Consider the following 16,006-nt stretch of genomic DNA (forward strand, 5'->3'; position numbering starts at 1 on the left):
CCCATCCAGGACACTTCACAAGTGGCCCATTCTTGGTGTCTGCCATAGCTCAATGGTAGTGCACACAATTCTGAGTCAGATGACCATGGGTTCAAGCTCTACACCAGAAACTTGAGCTCATAAACCAAATGACAAGTCAGTGCAATACTGAGGGAATGCTGCACTATCTTTTGGACAAGATATTAAACCTAAGTCTTGTCTGCCTTCTCAGGTGGATGTAGAAGATCCCACGCTACTACTTGAAGAAGGCCCGGAGAATCCTCGGACAACACCATCAGCAACAACAGATTATCTGGTTATTTATCACATGGATGTTTGTGGGGCTTTGCAGTGTGCAAATTTGCTGCTCTGTTTCCTATGTTACAACTGTGAACCCACTTCAAAAAACATTTTATTGCCTATAAAGCACTTTGCGACATTCTGAGGTCAAGAAAGGCACTATGTGAATCCAAATTCTTTCTTTACATAATATAGTCAAAATTTTTTTGTTTTTTTTTTAAATTCTCTTCTCAGGGATACGATTTCTAATTTGATAATTTAATAAAACTGCTTCTTTTACTGACAGATAATTGTTGAGGTCCAGTGTTGTGCAAACTAAAATTTAAGGGAGATGTTACACAGCTGGTCTCATATCATGTAAATGGCCTCAACACTACCAATTACATCATACATATCATAGCATTGGAATACAAAGCAAATGCACCACAGTTTTAACCATACTGTCTGGTCAATTCTAAGTTATATGAAGTAGCATGTGTATAAACTTCTGACTGTAACTATGGTATGAATGCTTTTCACCTCTGGCATCTGTGATTGATTCCAACCCAAATTGCCAGGATGAAGGTATCCTGTCTTTCCTGCTTTGTGTACTTTCTTATAAAACCAAATCTTTGGCAGTCTCAACTTCATGGGCCATTCCACTTAATTACACCTATTTTGGCACTAATTGGCAATCTCTAAGGGCATAAAGATGGTTATTGAGGGAACTGGAAATATCACATTGATTTGTATTTCTGTAAGGTAAGGCACATTGTTGAGAGACAGATTATTGAGGCAAAGACTTTGCAACTAGCTGTGATATACCTGACCATGGAGTGTTTGATGCTAACACTGGATACCCAAAATGGGAAACTGTTTCATATCCTAACACTGTACTAATATCCATTACCTTGATAGGCACAACATAATAATTCAACAAAATTTAAAAACATACATCACATCTGCTAATTACCTAAATTGTACCCCTGTCCTAATATATTCAAGCCTGTTTCTTACACCTTAGTCAGAGCTGCTTATTAGATAACTATTCAATGTGTGAATTGTATAACAGCAATGGGATTGTAAAGTAACTTAACATTTGTGAAGGACATTGGGACATTTCTAAGAAGTGATCATATGCAATAATAAATTGAACTTTTATTGTATGTGGGTCCTCCATTGGAATTATTTAATTGACAAACTATTATATGAAGAAAAGATTTGAACAGATTCCTGGTTGATGCATTAAGGACTTAGTTTATATGTTATGATATGAATCCAGAAGCTGAAGACAGATACACTGAACAACTAAAAAGAGGTTTCAAGTTACTGACATAACTTTCCCCATTTTCACACATGGAACTTTAAAATTTGAGATGGCAATTTAACGCCCATTGATAAAGTAATTGATAGTACCAATTTACATTTATAGCAGAATAGCGGAACCAATGAAAAACTGCCTATCCTGAAGTTTGTCTTCACTGGATTTATTCATGTGGCATACACAAGTTTCCATTAGTTCATAACAGAAACATCAACTATTATGCTTTTTTCACGGACTTTAGTTTGCAACACTAAAATGCCATATGTTCTATCATGAGTTAAATTTGAAAACTGACATGTTAAAAGGGAAAATACAGCGCAATATTAACAAAGTCAGATTTATGAGCATTAACTGTCAATTTTTAAAAAATGAGTCCCAAATTTAGACCAAACGTATACATATTAAAATACAGACTTGTGTAAATTGTGCATAAAACAATGTACTATACCTGATGTGACATAATATTCCTAGTTCTATTCAAAAAGGAAATTGGGTCCTTTCACAAATAGAAAGTAACTACATACAAAAAATCCATTGTTCTAAAGTAGTATTATAAATTGCATGTAGTATAAAGTTGTTGAGTGAAAGGTGCTATTTCACTGGTTGGTCTATTTTAAAGAACCAAAATGGATCATGGATTTCTTTTAATTGTTTAATGGGTGCCTCATTCCCAGTTGGTTTTCCAGCCTGCCATTTCCAACAGGTTAGTTGGCATGGCTACATCATAAGATGTAAATGAAAAATGTAGTAACAGGACTGTCAGACCTTATGGCCAGGTAACATGTTGAATCTTTTTCTTTGGCTCTGTAGATCTTAATTCCACCTGCAGGCAAAAACAAAGTATTATTTGCAATACTAAATACTATTCAATTGTTCTGTGTGCCTATGTATATAACCGCAATAATGTACTCATTAATTTGGCACCAGGATTGAAAGTACGTTTGTAATAGCTGAATGCAATTTGCATTTAGACTTTACAAAGGTTTCACAAATGCTTTGTCTGTGTCTTATCAGCACTAGGTATGAGCAAAATACAGTTTCCAACTGTGCAGTGTAACATCAAACAAACATAAGCAAACACAAACAGATTTTCTGCCTATTTGTTTGATAGAGCATTAAGTTGATGTGTAAGGAAGGCCATGCCATGCACCCCAGGTGTCTCAATCGTATGGTGTCCACTGCCTGGATTAATCTAGTAAAGCACAAAACTTAAGTTGGACAACTAAAGCAGGTGTTTGTCAATGCACGATGCTGATATCCTCTCCCTATAATTTTGACCAACAATGCTTTAATCTTCACAAAAGCAAAATACTGTGGATGTTGGAAATCAGAAATAAAAACAGAAAATGATGGAAATACCCAGCTGGTAAAATAGATCATTTTTCCTCCTAGAATTTTCCGGGTAATTGCCTTGTCTGCAAGTTGGCTCCTTGGAAATAATGGAATTGGTGTCAGTTCAATCAACGCCAGTGCTACAGATACAGAGCTTGATTGCTTTGTAGTTTGGACAGTAGAATCAGCACCAATGCCCTTGCTGAAAGAGAGATGCTTGAGGTATTGTCTGAGGAACTCACTAAATTAATCATTAACTCAAGTTTTAAAAAGGACAAAAAAATTCCCGTATCTGTCATTAGCACTTCCCTCACAGAAATGAAAATCAGGAATTATGCTGCAGTTTTAGCACTGATCAATCACCTTCATCAGGTCCTTTTTGCCCAGCCAGAGAAAGAATCCCTCAGTTTCTACAGCACTACTATCATGAACTGAAAGCAGTTGATGATTAGATTTCTCATCCAGACCCCAAGAATACACTGGAGAATGTTACATTCCCAGACCCATGAAATGTTGTTCAGAAATACAATCCCCTTTGGAAAATGGTTGAAACCTAACTTCACAACTTCCTCAGATCTCCTGCACGAAGTGCAAAAGATGGATCAGCAAATATGTGGACTGTGGGGTGATGGCTTGGGTCATGATCTCTGTTTTCCGGAAAGGTTATTGCTTTCTATGCACCATAAATATAGAACTATTTTATCTAAACCTGAGGTGGTGTTGAATCGGGGAGAGAAGAGAAAAACGAGAGAGTGAGGTTGAGGGGGGTGCTTCCATTGGTCCTAGATCTAAAATAAGTTTTCATCCATGAAGGAAACAAACCATGGCCAAACCATTCAAGGGCAACAACTAATTTTAGTACACGAAAGAAGAGCTTCACTTCCCTTTTAAGGCCACAGATGATAATTTAGCTTTAGAGGGCAAGTTAGCTTCAGCAAGATGTCTGTGTCTAGTTTTAACTTAGCTCTTCAGTACCTTTGCAACTGATTCATAAAGGTAGTGAAGGAAACAAAGAAAAGGTTTACACAAATGCAAGGAAAAAATGAAAATCCAGGGACAGCTACAAAAAAGCAATAGGAAGAAAGTAATGAGGTGCAAATGTAAGTTTCAAAAAAGATAATGGTGAAAATAATATACTTTAAGATGGGCAAATTTCCAGGACCTAACAACTTCCATGCCAGGATATCTAAAGAAATGGGCAAAGATATTGTAAATGCATTAGCTATAATTTTCCAACGCTCTCCAGGTTTGTAAATTATGGAGGAAAAAATTTGTTTGTATAGCACCACTATGTAGACAACACAGGTTCCCCAAGGGCAGACAGCACTGCCTGCCGCTGCCTGCACTACATTCCTCAATGATATTAATGGTGAATGCCATGCAGGCTGCGCAGGTAGCAAAGTGAAAATTCCAGGCCATTAAGTGCAATGCAAGTTAGACTAAATCTTTAAAATCATTTGTTGGGACTTAGCTGCGGTACTGTGTCTAATTCTGGGCAACGCTTTAGGAGAAATGTCAATTTAACTTCACATCATATCAAGAAACAGAAGAGAACACTGGATACAACCAAAGCTATGGACCTCGACAACATCCAGGCTGTAGTGCTGAAGACTTGTGCTCCAGAACCAGCTGCGCCTCTAATCAAGATGTTCCAGTTCAGCCACAACACTACCATCTCTCCAGAAAAGTGGAAAATTGCTTAGGTATGGCCTACCCGCAAAAAGCAGGACAAATGCAATATGATCAATTAACACCCCATCATCAACGTTGAAAGTGTTGTCAACTGTGCTATAAAGCGGCACTTACTCACCAACAGCTTGTTCACAGATACTCTGTTTGGGTTCCATTAGGACCACCTAGTTCCAGACCTCATTTCAGCCTTGCTCCAAACAAGAACAAAAGAGCTGAATTCCAGTGCTGAGACATCAAGGCAGCATTTAACTGAATGTGGCATCAAGGAGCTCAGTAAAATTGATGTCAATGGGAATCAAGGGAAAAACTTTCTGCTGGCTGGAGTCATACCTAGCACAAAGGAAGATGGTTGTGATTGTTGCAGGCCATTTTTCTCAGCCCCAGGATCTGACTGAAGGACTTCCTCATGGCAATGTCCTTGGCCCCACAATCTTCAGATGCCTCATCAATGACCTTTCCTCCAACATATGGTTAGAAGAGGGGATGTCTGCTGATCATTACAACGCCTTGCAAATGAAGTCATCTAAGCACAAACAGCAAGTTGGCCAACATTCAAGCTTGGGCTGATAAGTGGCAAGTAACATTTGCAGCATGCAAGTGCCCAGCAACGCCCATCTCCAACAAATGAGAGTCCAGCCACTTCCCCTTGACATTTAACAGCATTACCATCACTGAATGCCCCATCAACTACACCCTGGGGAATTTCATTGACCAGAAACTTAACTGAACCAGTCACATAAATGCTCATAGCTACAAGGGTAGGCCTCCAGCGAGTGAAGCACCTCCCAACTGCCCAAAGCTTTTTCCACCAACCACAAGGCACAAGTCAAGAATATGATGGAATCGTTTCCACTTGATTGAATGAGTGCAGCTCCAAAACCACTCAAGAAATGCAATCCACAACAAAGTAGCCTGGTTGATTGGTACCCCATCCAACACTGGTGCACCAAGGCTTTAGTGTGGACCATCTAAAAGCTGCACTACAGCAATTCACCTAAGCATCTTCAACAGTACCACACAAGCCTGTGATCTCAACAGCTTAGAAGGTCACGGACATCAGATGCATAGGAACACCATTACCAAGTCACATGCCATCCTGATTAGGAAATATATCACCACTCCTTCATCATTGCTGGCCCAAAATCTGGGAGCTCCCTAACAGCACTGCGGGGATACCTGCACCCAAGACTGTAGCGGCTCAAGAAGATGGCACACTGCAACCTTCTCAAGGGCAAATAGGGATGAGCAATAAACGCTGACCTTGCTAGCAACTCCCACATCCCATGAACGAGTGAAAATATAATTTAGGCATTGAGATATGGTGATTTTGAATGCACTGCCTGAAAATTTGCTCAAGCAGATTCAATGCTATCATTAGGTAATTGGATGTATATGTGAAAATGAAAAACATTACTTGGCTATGGGTAACAGCAGGGAAGTAGGACCAATTTGATTTCAAAGAGCCAGCAATGAACAATGAACAAAGTGGCCTTCTCCTTTACTGTATTCTTCTGTAAGTCAGGTTCCCTAAGGAATAGCTGCAACTTTTCACCATATATTTCATTGACTGTGATTAAGGAACAGAGCTGGCTAACCAAGCTTACAGATAATACTAAGCTTGAAAGCATAAAAAGTTATGTAGAAGAAAGCAGGAAGTTACAAATGTATATGGATTAATTGAGGAAAAACTATGGCAGATGGTGTTAAATGTGGGGAAGCATGAGATAATCCACTTTGGATTGAATAGGACATTTTCTTAATGGTGAGGCACGAGGAACTCACCAAAGGAACTTGTGTCCATGTACAACCAATCATTAATAGTTAGTGCAGAATGTAATCAAAAAGGCTAATGGACTGTTGGCCTTTATCTGAAAAGAGCTGAAATATAGAGGAAATTATACTTCCGATGCAGAGAGCCTTGGCCAGACCCCAGCAGAAGCACTACACTCAGCTCAAGAAGGGTATTCTGGTCTAGGAACAATGCAGATTCCATCATAGTTTAAAGGGTTAAATTATAGGGACAAGTTGCATTAAGGTAGTTTGCATACTCTTGAGTTTAGACGGTTGAGGGGTGAACTAATCAAGGCATTTAAAATCATAAAATGATTTGATGTGCTGACACAGATAAGATATTTCTTCTGGTGCACATATAGAATAAGGGGCTAAGTCATTTAGGAGTGAAATCAGCACTTTCCATGCAAAGGTAGTGGAAATCTGAATCTCTGTTCCAAAAAGGCTGTAAATACTAGATCAGTTGAAATTTTCAAGCCTGAGATCAATAGGTTTTCATTTGGTAAGGCCATCAAAGTGTAGAGCTAAATGCAGTTAAAGTACGGGTCCAGCCACAATCTAATTGAATGATACTGTAGGCTTGAATGGCCTATCCATACAATTCAAAATCCAATATAAGAGGCTATTTGTATCTTGGATGCATGTCAAAACTTTTTGGAAAGTTTGTTTGAGTATACTGTCCTACTTTAGTCAACTTACGCCTTAAAACATCCCTTCAAACTTCTTAAAGCTATTCCTTCTTTTGAACTAAAATTCTTTGCTTAGAAGGCTGTCTTTATAGAGGCCATTACAATTATTGCAAAAGTTTCGCATCAGCCAATGATTTTCTGCTCTCTTCATGGATATCCAAATCATCCTGAAACCTAATGTTTATTTTCCTTTAACAAATCTTATCTTCAAAATCTGTCCAGTAGGATGAATTACTTTGCCTCAGTAAACTTACCATGATATGACTAAAGACTCATCAAATTTTAAGTGCCTAATCCACCAAAGTGGTCCTTGCTTTTCCAGTCAAACATGCTTTGCAGTCATCTTCTCATATTTAATGACACTACAATCTGGATGCAGGTGGTCAGATACACATTTTCATTTTTTACTTTGATTTCTGATGGTTTCTTGTTAGGATTAGTTTCTTTATCAACCTTCTTTCCTGTCATTTTAACTTAGCAGTCAATTGACTGAAAGCAGGTCAAGCACTTAATGTGAAAGTAAGCTGTCCAGTAATTTTCTCCTATTAACTGAAGGCAGGCCCTCCACCCATCTACAGTTCTGATTAAGGTGTTGATCATTTGTAAGGATAGTACCAAACAGTCTTTAAAGGAAGACTTGTGATGCGAGCAATGCTGATTTGCTCAAGAGATGGGGAACCAAACGGCTACTTGCACATGGAAAATCCATTTACTGGTGACAGAAATCAATGTGCTAGCTCATGTTGATGTTTGTTCTTTACAAAAGCAGTTGTCCTAATCACATGTGCCTACCCTGTTTCCTACAAGTATGGATCTAGCCTATTCTTAAAAGTTGACACAGTCTGTTTCAATAACTTGCACTGACAGTCCACTCCACAGCACACAATTGTCTGCATAGGGGTCTTGTCTGTTCTGTGTCCTAAATCTTTTACATTTTATCTTATGTCTATGTTCACTCATTCTGTCAGCAAGTAGAAAAACTGAAGTATGAGGTACTGTGCCTCAACATGATGCCCACTGTCACCAAATAGCCTTTCAATACTAGTCTTCACAGGCACACAGATGCATACAATAGCGTCAGGGATTTGGAATGCACCTCCTGAAAGAATGTTGGATGCAGAGTGAATAGTAATATTGATAGAAAAATTGGATAAATACTTGAAGACAAAAAAAATTGACAGGGCTATCAGGAAAGAGCAGGATGTTGGAAATAATTGGATAGCTCTATCACAGAACAAACACAGGTATTATGGGCTGAATGGCTTCCTTCTGTACCGAATCATCTTATGATTCTAAATAGGGGCCAAATTCCTTTGTGCCCAGGGAAAACCCGTACTCCAGAAATAAAGCTTAAGAAAAATAAAGAGATGAAGACTAGCTACGCTAGGTCTCTGCACTCTTTACATTGCACCTGAATTTCCAGGGCTTCCTCAGATAGTGGAGCAGAGCCTGCAGCAGACACAGGAAAGACCCAATAATGTTTAACAATGTAAGCAAAAAGTGGCATTGCTGGTGTCAACCAGCACGGGTCCTTTGCATGAGGACTCTGCTCAAATTAGAGGATCCAAGGGGAAAAGCAGCAAGCTGAAGGTCCCCAAGTTAAGTATAACCTTTTCTCCAGCAGAACATCAGACTATGGGGTCCAGGGATTGTAGCTGTGTCCCAGTTTTCTGGCCTGGACCTGATCAAGTGGCAGGGACAGGAAATTCACGCACACCTGGTGTGCCGATTCTGTACAGCACCAGAGAGCAGGGAAATCATTCCCATAAGTCTTACATCCATTTTCCCATTAACTTTCATATCATTGTTCGCAGATATTAAGAAATTTCAGTGTTACAATGTAAGATCTATCAATGAGACAGCTGTGCTATAACCATTCCTTTCCAATCCCCAGGCCCACAATGTAAACAGGGAAAAAGAAAACAAATAAGAGCTATGAGCAGAAATAGGACTGAATTCCTCAGTCTTAGCGATAGAGGGATAGATGTAGCTCATGGGCCACATTTCAGACCTTACTCTAGAGGCTTCTAGCACCTAAAAATGCTTCACCACCATGAGACATTAACTTGAAGATAACCTCATAAGAAGTTGGTATTCTATAAAGATTTAATAATACCTCTTGGAATGCAGCAACAGGTTACTTTAAAAGTTCACAGCAGCAACAAACAGACGAAAATTTGAAATAGTGCCCCTTTTACAACTGTACTTAGCTCTGCAGTACTTCTGTAAACTTTTTAAATCCTGACTAAGCTTTCCTTTTAAAAAATAAATTGCAGGGAGAGTGAAAAGCAACTTATACCAGCTTACTCACACTTGACAGTGGTACAAGGGCTATTCTGAATAATAACCAGCAGGAGGCACACATGATTTGAACAGAACTAAAGATTAAGACTACATGTATGCACAAGGGCATCCAGTGAACAACAGAATTATAACTTACAACACATTGACTAGGAGGCTGCAGTGAGAACTGATGCTGGAATGTGAGCTTTGGACTAGGATGCCTTGTGTATCAATTTTTATTCAAATATGTCTAATTATGCTAGGTAATAAATATCAGTCGGAAAAAACAACAAACAAAACGTAAGCTCAGACACGATTATGTTTATTGGACCAAATGCACTAACTTGAACCATTACAGAATGCTATTTTATGAAATCATTTCCAATTAATATAACAAACAAGCTGATCTAATGTTATTCTTCAACAGGACCTGTTCTTCCGCTGATATAGTTCATCGTCATTTAAGCAAATTCCATAAAAAGTTACATTACAGCTACTACATCTCAATTACACAAGCGTGCAAAAAATCTACATCTGCATGTCCTGTTAGGTCTGCTAAAAACGGTAAATTTTAAAACTTACTGGTGCATCTCCCTCTCCATCTTTTGCAAGTGCTCGCTTTAGTTTTATGGAGTTGGTGCCTCCAGATGTTGGGCAAGGCAATGGTGAGGTTTTCAAAGGCATATTGCCTCCATGCTTCGTGGCAGCCATACCATTGCTAGGTACAACATTTCGAATTGGACTTATGACTGCATTATTATCGGTCAGAATATTTGTGCCACTTGGCTGGACAGCAAGTTTATTCGTGGGGCTGGTGCCTATGATCCCTGGTGGCAACTGCTTTACTTGATCAGCCATTGCATTTTCGGTCTTCTTGAGTTTTATTTTTGTACTTGTAGAGCTGCCATCAAACACAATTAGAGGCCTTTTCCTCGAGCCCTCTGTTATTGGTCTGCAAAATAAGTCATAAAAAGTTGTAAACTGAATGGCATATTAAAATGGCAAAAAGGAATGTCTTGAAATGTAAAATCATAAATTCTTTCTTCTGTATAAAATATTGATCAATAGAAAGCATGTTCTTGAGGAACTATTTAATGTTTTTCAACAAATTCGCATAACTCTAGTGCCAGACAATGCCCATCTCCAATAAGAAAGAATCTAAGCATCTCCTGTTGACACTCAATGGCATTTCCAATGCTTAATTCTCCACCTTCAACAACTGGGGGGTGGGGGTTACCATTGACCAGAAACATAAATGGACTAGCCAAATAAATAGTGACTACAAAAGCAGGTCAGAGGTTGAGAATTCTGCAGTGAGTAACTTATCTCCAGACTCCCCAAGGCCTGTCAACCATCTACAGATGGAATACTCTCCACTTGTCTGGATGAAGGCAACTCCAACAAACTCAAAAAGCTCGACACTATCTAGGACAAAGCAGCCTGCTTGATTGGCACCCCATCCACCACCTTAAACATTCACTCCCTCCACTACTAGTGACTGCAGTGTATACTATATACAAGATGCACTGCAGCAACTCATCATACTTCCTTTGACAGTACCCTCCAAACCCGCACCCTCTACCATCTAGAGGACAAGGACAGCAGACACTTGGGAACACCACCCCCTGCAAGTTCCCCTCCAAGCCACACACCATCCTGACTTAAAACTATATTGCCTTCACTGTCATTGGGTGAGAAAACAATCTACCTTCCGAAAAGCACGATGGAAGTTCCTATACCAGATGGACTACAGATGTTCAAGAAGTAGCTAACCATCTTCTCAAGGGCAATTAGGGATGGGCCACAAATGCTGGCCTTGCCAACACTGCTCACATCCCACCAAAGAATTAAAAAAATATAAGTGATTACAAAGATATTTTACAAGTAGTTGGATGCTATAGTACCATGAACTTACTTGTGTTTAAATGAACTGCAAATAGAGTATGACACATTAATGTTGATAACCAGATCTTTGATATCATACATAAACTGTACATAGTCAAATTAAAATGCTTCACTCTTCAATCAAAACGTTGTTACATCTTTGTCACCTAGTACCATGACATTATGGGTTTACTTGTAGCCATTACACAAAATGTGTTTAGGATATTTATTAGCTTTTTCTACATATCATACCAAGCATTTGCACAAGTCACTGCAAAACAAATCATTTTATAGCAAAATAGATTATCTTGAAGGTTGAAAACAGATAACACTGAAGTGGAAAAGGATAGTCAGCAATGCCGTGTTTGCATGAGTGAATTATAAATATTAAGCAACAATTGGCCCAACTTAATGAATACAAATACGACAGGCCAAACACACGCACATATCCAAATTTACATTCAGCAAAATTACACTGAAGCATTCTTGAACAAAATGGCAAGACATGAATACTGCAATCTCATAATCAAAAATTTGCAGCTGAAGTTTCCTGTTCATTGAAACCACTTGAATTTCAGAGATAATTTAGTAACTTCAAACAATTTTCTTTTGTGTTCTGTAATATTCATTATAGCTACAAATGGAAGAGAATTTTACTAAGCCAATTGGAACAGAAAAAACTTTTAAAACTGCTAGTTAAAAAATAAGTTAATTGACCAATTCTGAAGTTAGCAGACCATTATTCACATGCAAATAAACATTTGTTGCCATAGTGTGCACTTCAGTTTCTTAATGCTGATTGTGTGCGAAAACCATCGCTGATAATCATCACCCGATTCAGTTTAAAACAAAAACCTAACCTGAAATGGTTAGGAGTTCATACAATATCAAAGAAACTGATGAATGTTTTTGATTCACTGCACAATACACAAATTACATGCCTTTTACTCTCTGTAGCACACATGGACTGTTGTCCTCTTTTTTCAGCCATCATTCTTCCCCATCTATTCTTGGGCAGCTCTCTCTGTGGCAGTGGAATGACATGCTGAATGTACATTTCCACAATCTGATCCTTCTCTGCATCATGCAGGTTCTCGGTAGTTATTTTTCTCTAAAGAAAACCATGCAGATCTAGTTAAATTCCACAAACAATTGCACTTGATAACTGCAACACTGTACATGTTATTTGCCAACTGTTCACTGTAACACAACCCCAAGCCCATCTCCAAAAAGAAAGAATCTAACCATCTCCCCTTGACATTACCATTGCTCAGTTATCCACTATCAACATCCTGGGGGTGGTGGTTACCATTGAGCAGAAACATAATTGGACTAGCCATGTAAAAATTGTGACTACAAGAGGTTAAGAATTCTGCAGTGAATACTGCAACTTATTTCCTGGCTCCCAAGGCTTGTCCACCACTTAGATGGCATAAGTCAGGAGTGCGATTGAATACTCTCCATTTGTCCGGGTAAAGTGCAGCTCCAACAAATTCAACGTTATCAACTCCCTGATGACACAGTAACTGATGAAACAGTAATGCCTCACATTCAACAGAATGTGGAGATTGAGGCCCCATGCTGAAATCCACAGGTTTAGTGTGATATTTCATACTTGCAAATGCAATGACTTTGATTTATTGGCACTCATTCTAAATCACAACTGAAGGAAACCCAGTTGGAACAATTTGAAAGGAAACAAGCCCATATCAAATGCGTTAAACAATCATCTTTAGTAAGTCATTTTATTTAATATTGATATTTAAAACTGGGTGAAGACCCTCATATCTGGCTATTAGTACAGAACCTGTTAGAGGTCAGACATCTACAACATAAATTCAGGACACCATTACCTAATCTTGCCTTCTTTCAGTAGTTAATTATTGTATTTTCCCAACTACCGCATTCTATGACTGCCACCTTAACTAAGGAGGAAATATCAAGGCAAAAGGAAAAACATGAGGAAATTTTCAAATCAGTCATAATCGTTATGGCACAAGGAAGGCCATTCAGCCCAACAAGTCCATGCCAGCTCTCAGTAAAGCAATCCAGTCAGTCCCATTCCCCCATTCTTTCCCTGTAGCCCTACAAGTTTATTTTCCTCAAATGCTCATCCAATTTTCTTTTGAAATCATTGTCTCCACTTTCACCACCCTCATGGGCAGTGAGATCAAGGTCATTGCCACCTGCTACATAAAAAGTTCTTCCTCACATCCCCTTAAACCCTCAAAACCTTAAATCCGTATCCCCTAATCCTTGTACTGCCAGCTAATGGGAACAACTTTACTTTGTCTATCTTATCTAAACTTGTCATAATCTTGTACGCTTCTATCAAATCTCCCCTCAATCTCCTTTTCTCCAAGGAAGGCAACCCCAGCTTCTCCAACCTAACCTTATCACTAAAATTGCAAGAATCCAATCTTTATTTGTGCTCCTTGAGACTTTGAAAAAGCACAACTAAAGCAACATTTTCCAATTTGTCATACAAACAGGAAATACTCAGCACATCAGGCAGCATCTGTGGAAAGAAACCGAGGTTCAGGTCGATGATTCTTCATCCTTCTATTTTTATTTCAAATTTCCAGTATCTGCAGTATTTTGCTTTTGTACTATCCAAACTGGACGAGTTTGCTTTGTCATCGACCAAGTCATAAATATACTTGTTAAATATATTTGTTTTGGATTTCCAGCATCCGCAGTTTTTTGTTTTTATCATAAATATACAAGTTTAGTTTAGTTCAAGAATGGATTGCTGCCAGTGCGCCCAATCTCGGACCTGTCCCAGGTTTAGTGGTCCGTTGGTTCGCCTGCTTGCTTATTTCAAGTGATGACTGGATTGGATCCAGTTTCCCATAGGAAACACCAGCAGACACAACCACCACCACCACCACCACCACCCAGGGTCCGGGCCCTGCAGAACTGCCCGTCTGTAACCTCCTTTTGTGGCTCGGAGTATAGGAGTATAAAGCGGTGTACACTCCTCATCGCCTCACCTGCTGCAGAAGGTGCAGGAGGAATTCCCCAGACAGGATCTCCGGGTGCAGCAACAGCTGCGAATCAAACTCCTTCATTTCAGCCACGGGAACCGCCATCTTCCAAATATCCCAGAATGCTAGCGCCACGTGATCTACGCTCCGACCAACCAGAGCTCGACGTCACCGCCAGGGAGCCGCCGGTTCTGAGATACTGCGCTGGCGCGAACCTGGCTCCCAGTGAGGGGAGAGGGAGTGAGCGACGCCCAGCGGGGACTTCGGGCAATGAGCAGACAAGTCCGAGGGAGCCGGCAGCGCCGCCTCCAGGGGAGGAGGAGGAAGAAGGTGGGGGGTGTAACCGTCAAGATCACGTGATACCCCGGGCTGGGCTCGCCTCGCAGATATCACGTGATCGGAAACACATGGGAGGGCGCCGGATGTCAGCAGGAGGACGTCAGGTGTGGGGCTGAGATCGAGAGGCTTGGGTAAGAGGAGGTCACCGGGGTTGAAGACCTGGTGGTTGGCGATATCTAATTTGATTAAAATCTGTAGGGGTTACTGAATACTGAGAGGGATGAAAAACTGAACTCGGTGCCGCGTTGGGGAAGGGTTAAAGGGACAGCGTCGATTCAGTGGGGATTAAGAAACCAGCTGTATTTACACGTCCATAGGTGAATCTGAATCATTTTCAGTTAAATATTGGTGCCACAGGTTTATTCTGTTATTGAGTTTTAGTTCCGTACGACGAAAGCAGCTTATAACGCAGTGTCTAGTTTGGCCATCCATTCAATGGCCTTCTGAGATGTTGAATGGTGAAATAAGGTCCTTCTCACAACAGATCTCAAATAGGCTGGTTAATGTGATGTGTACCATGGTCTGGGGCTTGTGGCCACAATTGCACTTCACATTATCCGTCATCATCTACTTATGGAGCAAGTGGCTGCATTATCCATGCTCTGTGCAGATTTGGTTGTTTGCTGTCCACTGTTGTCAAGGGAGGATGAAGCCAGAGAGTTCTGCTGTTGGGTCAGTGCTGAGGTTTGGTTCTTCATGTTGTATCTGTTTGGCAATTCTGTCTGCCTGGACTGAGTTTGTGTATTTAACTTGTCTTTTGGGGAGAAATAATTATTTTGTTATGTTTTAAAGGAAAAAAAAACAGGTGTTATAAAAATAACATTCATGTTTGCCCAAACTGTTGAACACACTTCAAAAACTGTTGTAATGTAGGAAATAGAGCTGCAATTTATGTGCTGGAAGGTCCCAGAAAGAGCCATGTGCTAATGAACAGAATCTGTATTTGGTTCCTTGTGGGCTGGATTGCTTGTGCTATTGGGGAGGGTTTAAACTAACTTGGCAGGGGGATCGGAATCAGGGGGGTAACAGGGAGAAAACACAAGATACGTGAAGATGTGGGAGAGACAGATAATGTGAGTGAGAGGGTCAGAGTAAGAAGGAATGCAATAAGGGTTAAAGTAAGTTTATTGTATGTATATGTAAATGCATGGAGTGTAGTGAATAAGGTTGGTGAGGTGCAGTTAGTCAAGTGAGACTGTGATGTTATGGTGATAAAGAGAATGTGGCTCAAAAATGGCAGAATTGGGTGCTAAATATTCCTTGATACAAGATGTTCAGAAAAAATTGGTAAGGAAAGAAAGGAGATGTGATAATATTGATTCAAGCGAATATTACAGTGCTGATGAGTTAGGATGTCAGAGAGGGATTGAGGACAGAATCTCTGGTTAGAACTAAGAAACAATAGAGGTATTTTCTTGAAACCACCA

At 39.8% G+C, this 16,006-nt stretch overlaps 2 protein-coding genes across 5 annotated transcripts in view; one reads left to right on the plus strand and one right to left on the minus strand.

Annotated features, from left to right (window-relative positions):
- Positions 1-1,729: 1,729 nt before the first annotated feature.
- Positions 1,730-14,533, minus strand: c7h2orf49 (chromosome 7 C2orf49 homolog). The gene is made up of 4 exons (XM_078545588.1): positions 14,247-14,533; positions 12,195-12,364; positions 9,952-10,321; positions 1,730-2,405 (listed from the first exon to the last, which is right to left on the minus strand). The coding sequence occupies exons 1-4, from the start codon at positions 14,343-14,345 to the stop codon at positions 2,349-2,351; spliced, it is 696 nt and encodes a 231-aa protein (XP_078401714.1). The 5' UTR covers positions 14,346-14,533; the 3' UTR covers positions 1,730-2,348.
- A 91-nt stretch (positions 14,534-14,624) lies between these two features.
- tgfbrap1 (transforming growth factor, beta receptor associated protein 1) overlaps positions 14,625-16,006 on the plus strand; it is a 96,168-nt gene continuing 94,786 nt past the window's right edge. For 2 of the 4 annotated variants that reach the window (XM_078545592.1, XM_078545589.1), the window contains exon 1: positions 14,625-14,710. The gene's annotated coding sequence lies outside the window, so the exon portion shown is untranslated. Of the gene's footprint in view, positions 14,711-14,747; positions 14,917-16,006 lie in introns of those variants that run through there. The other 2 variants (XM_078545590.1, XM_078545591.1) reach the window with 2 other exon arrangements.

Source organism: Cetorhinus maximus, chromosome 7 (genome assembly GCF_964194155.1).
Source record: "Cetorhinus maximus chromosome 7, sCetMax3.hap1.1, whole genome shotgun sequence".
Taxonomy (NCBI): Eukaryota; Metazoa; Chordata; class Chondrichthyes; order Lamniformes; family Cetorhinidae; genus Cetorhinus; species Cetorhinus maximus.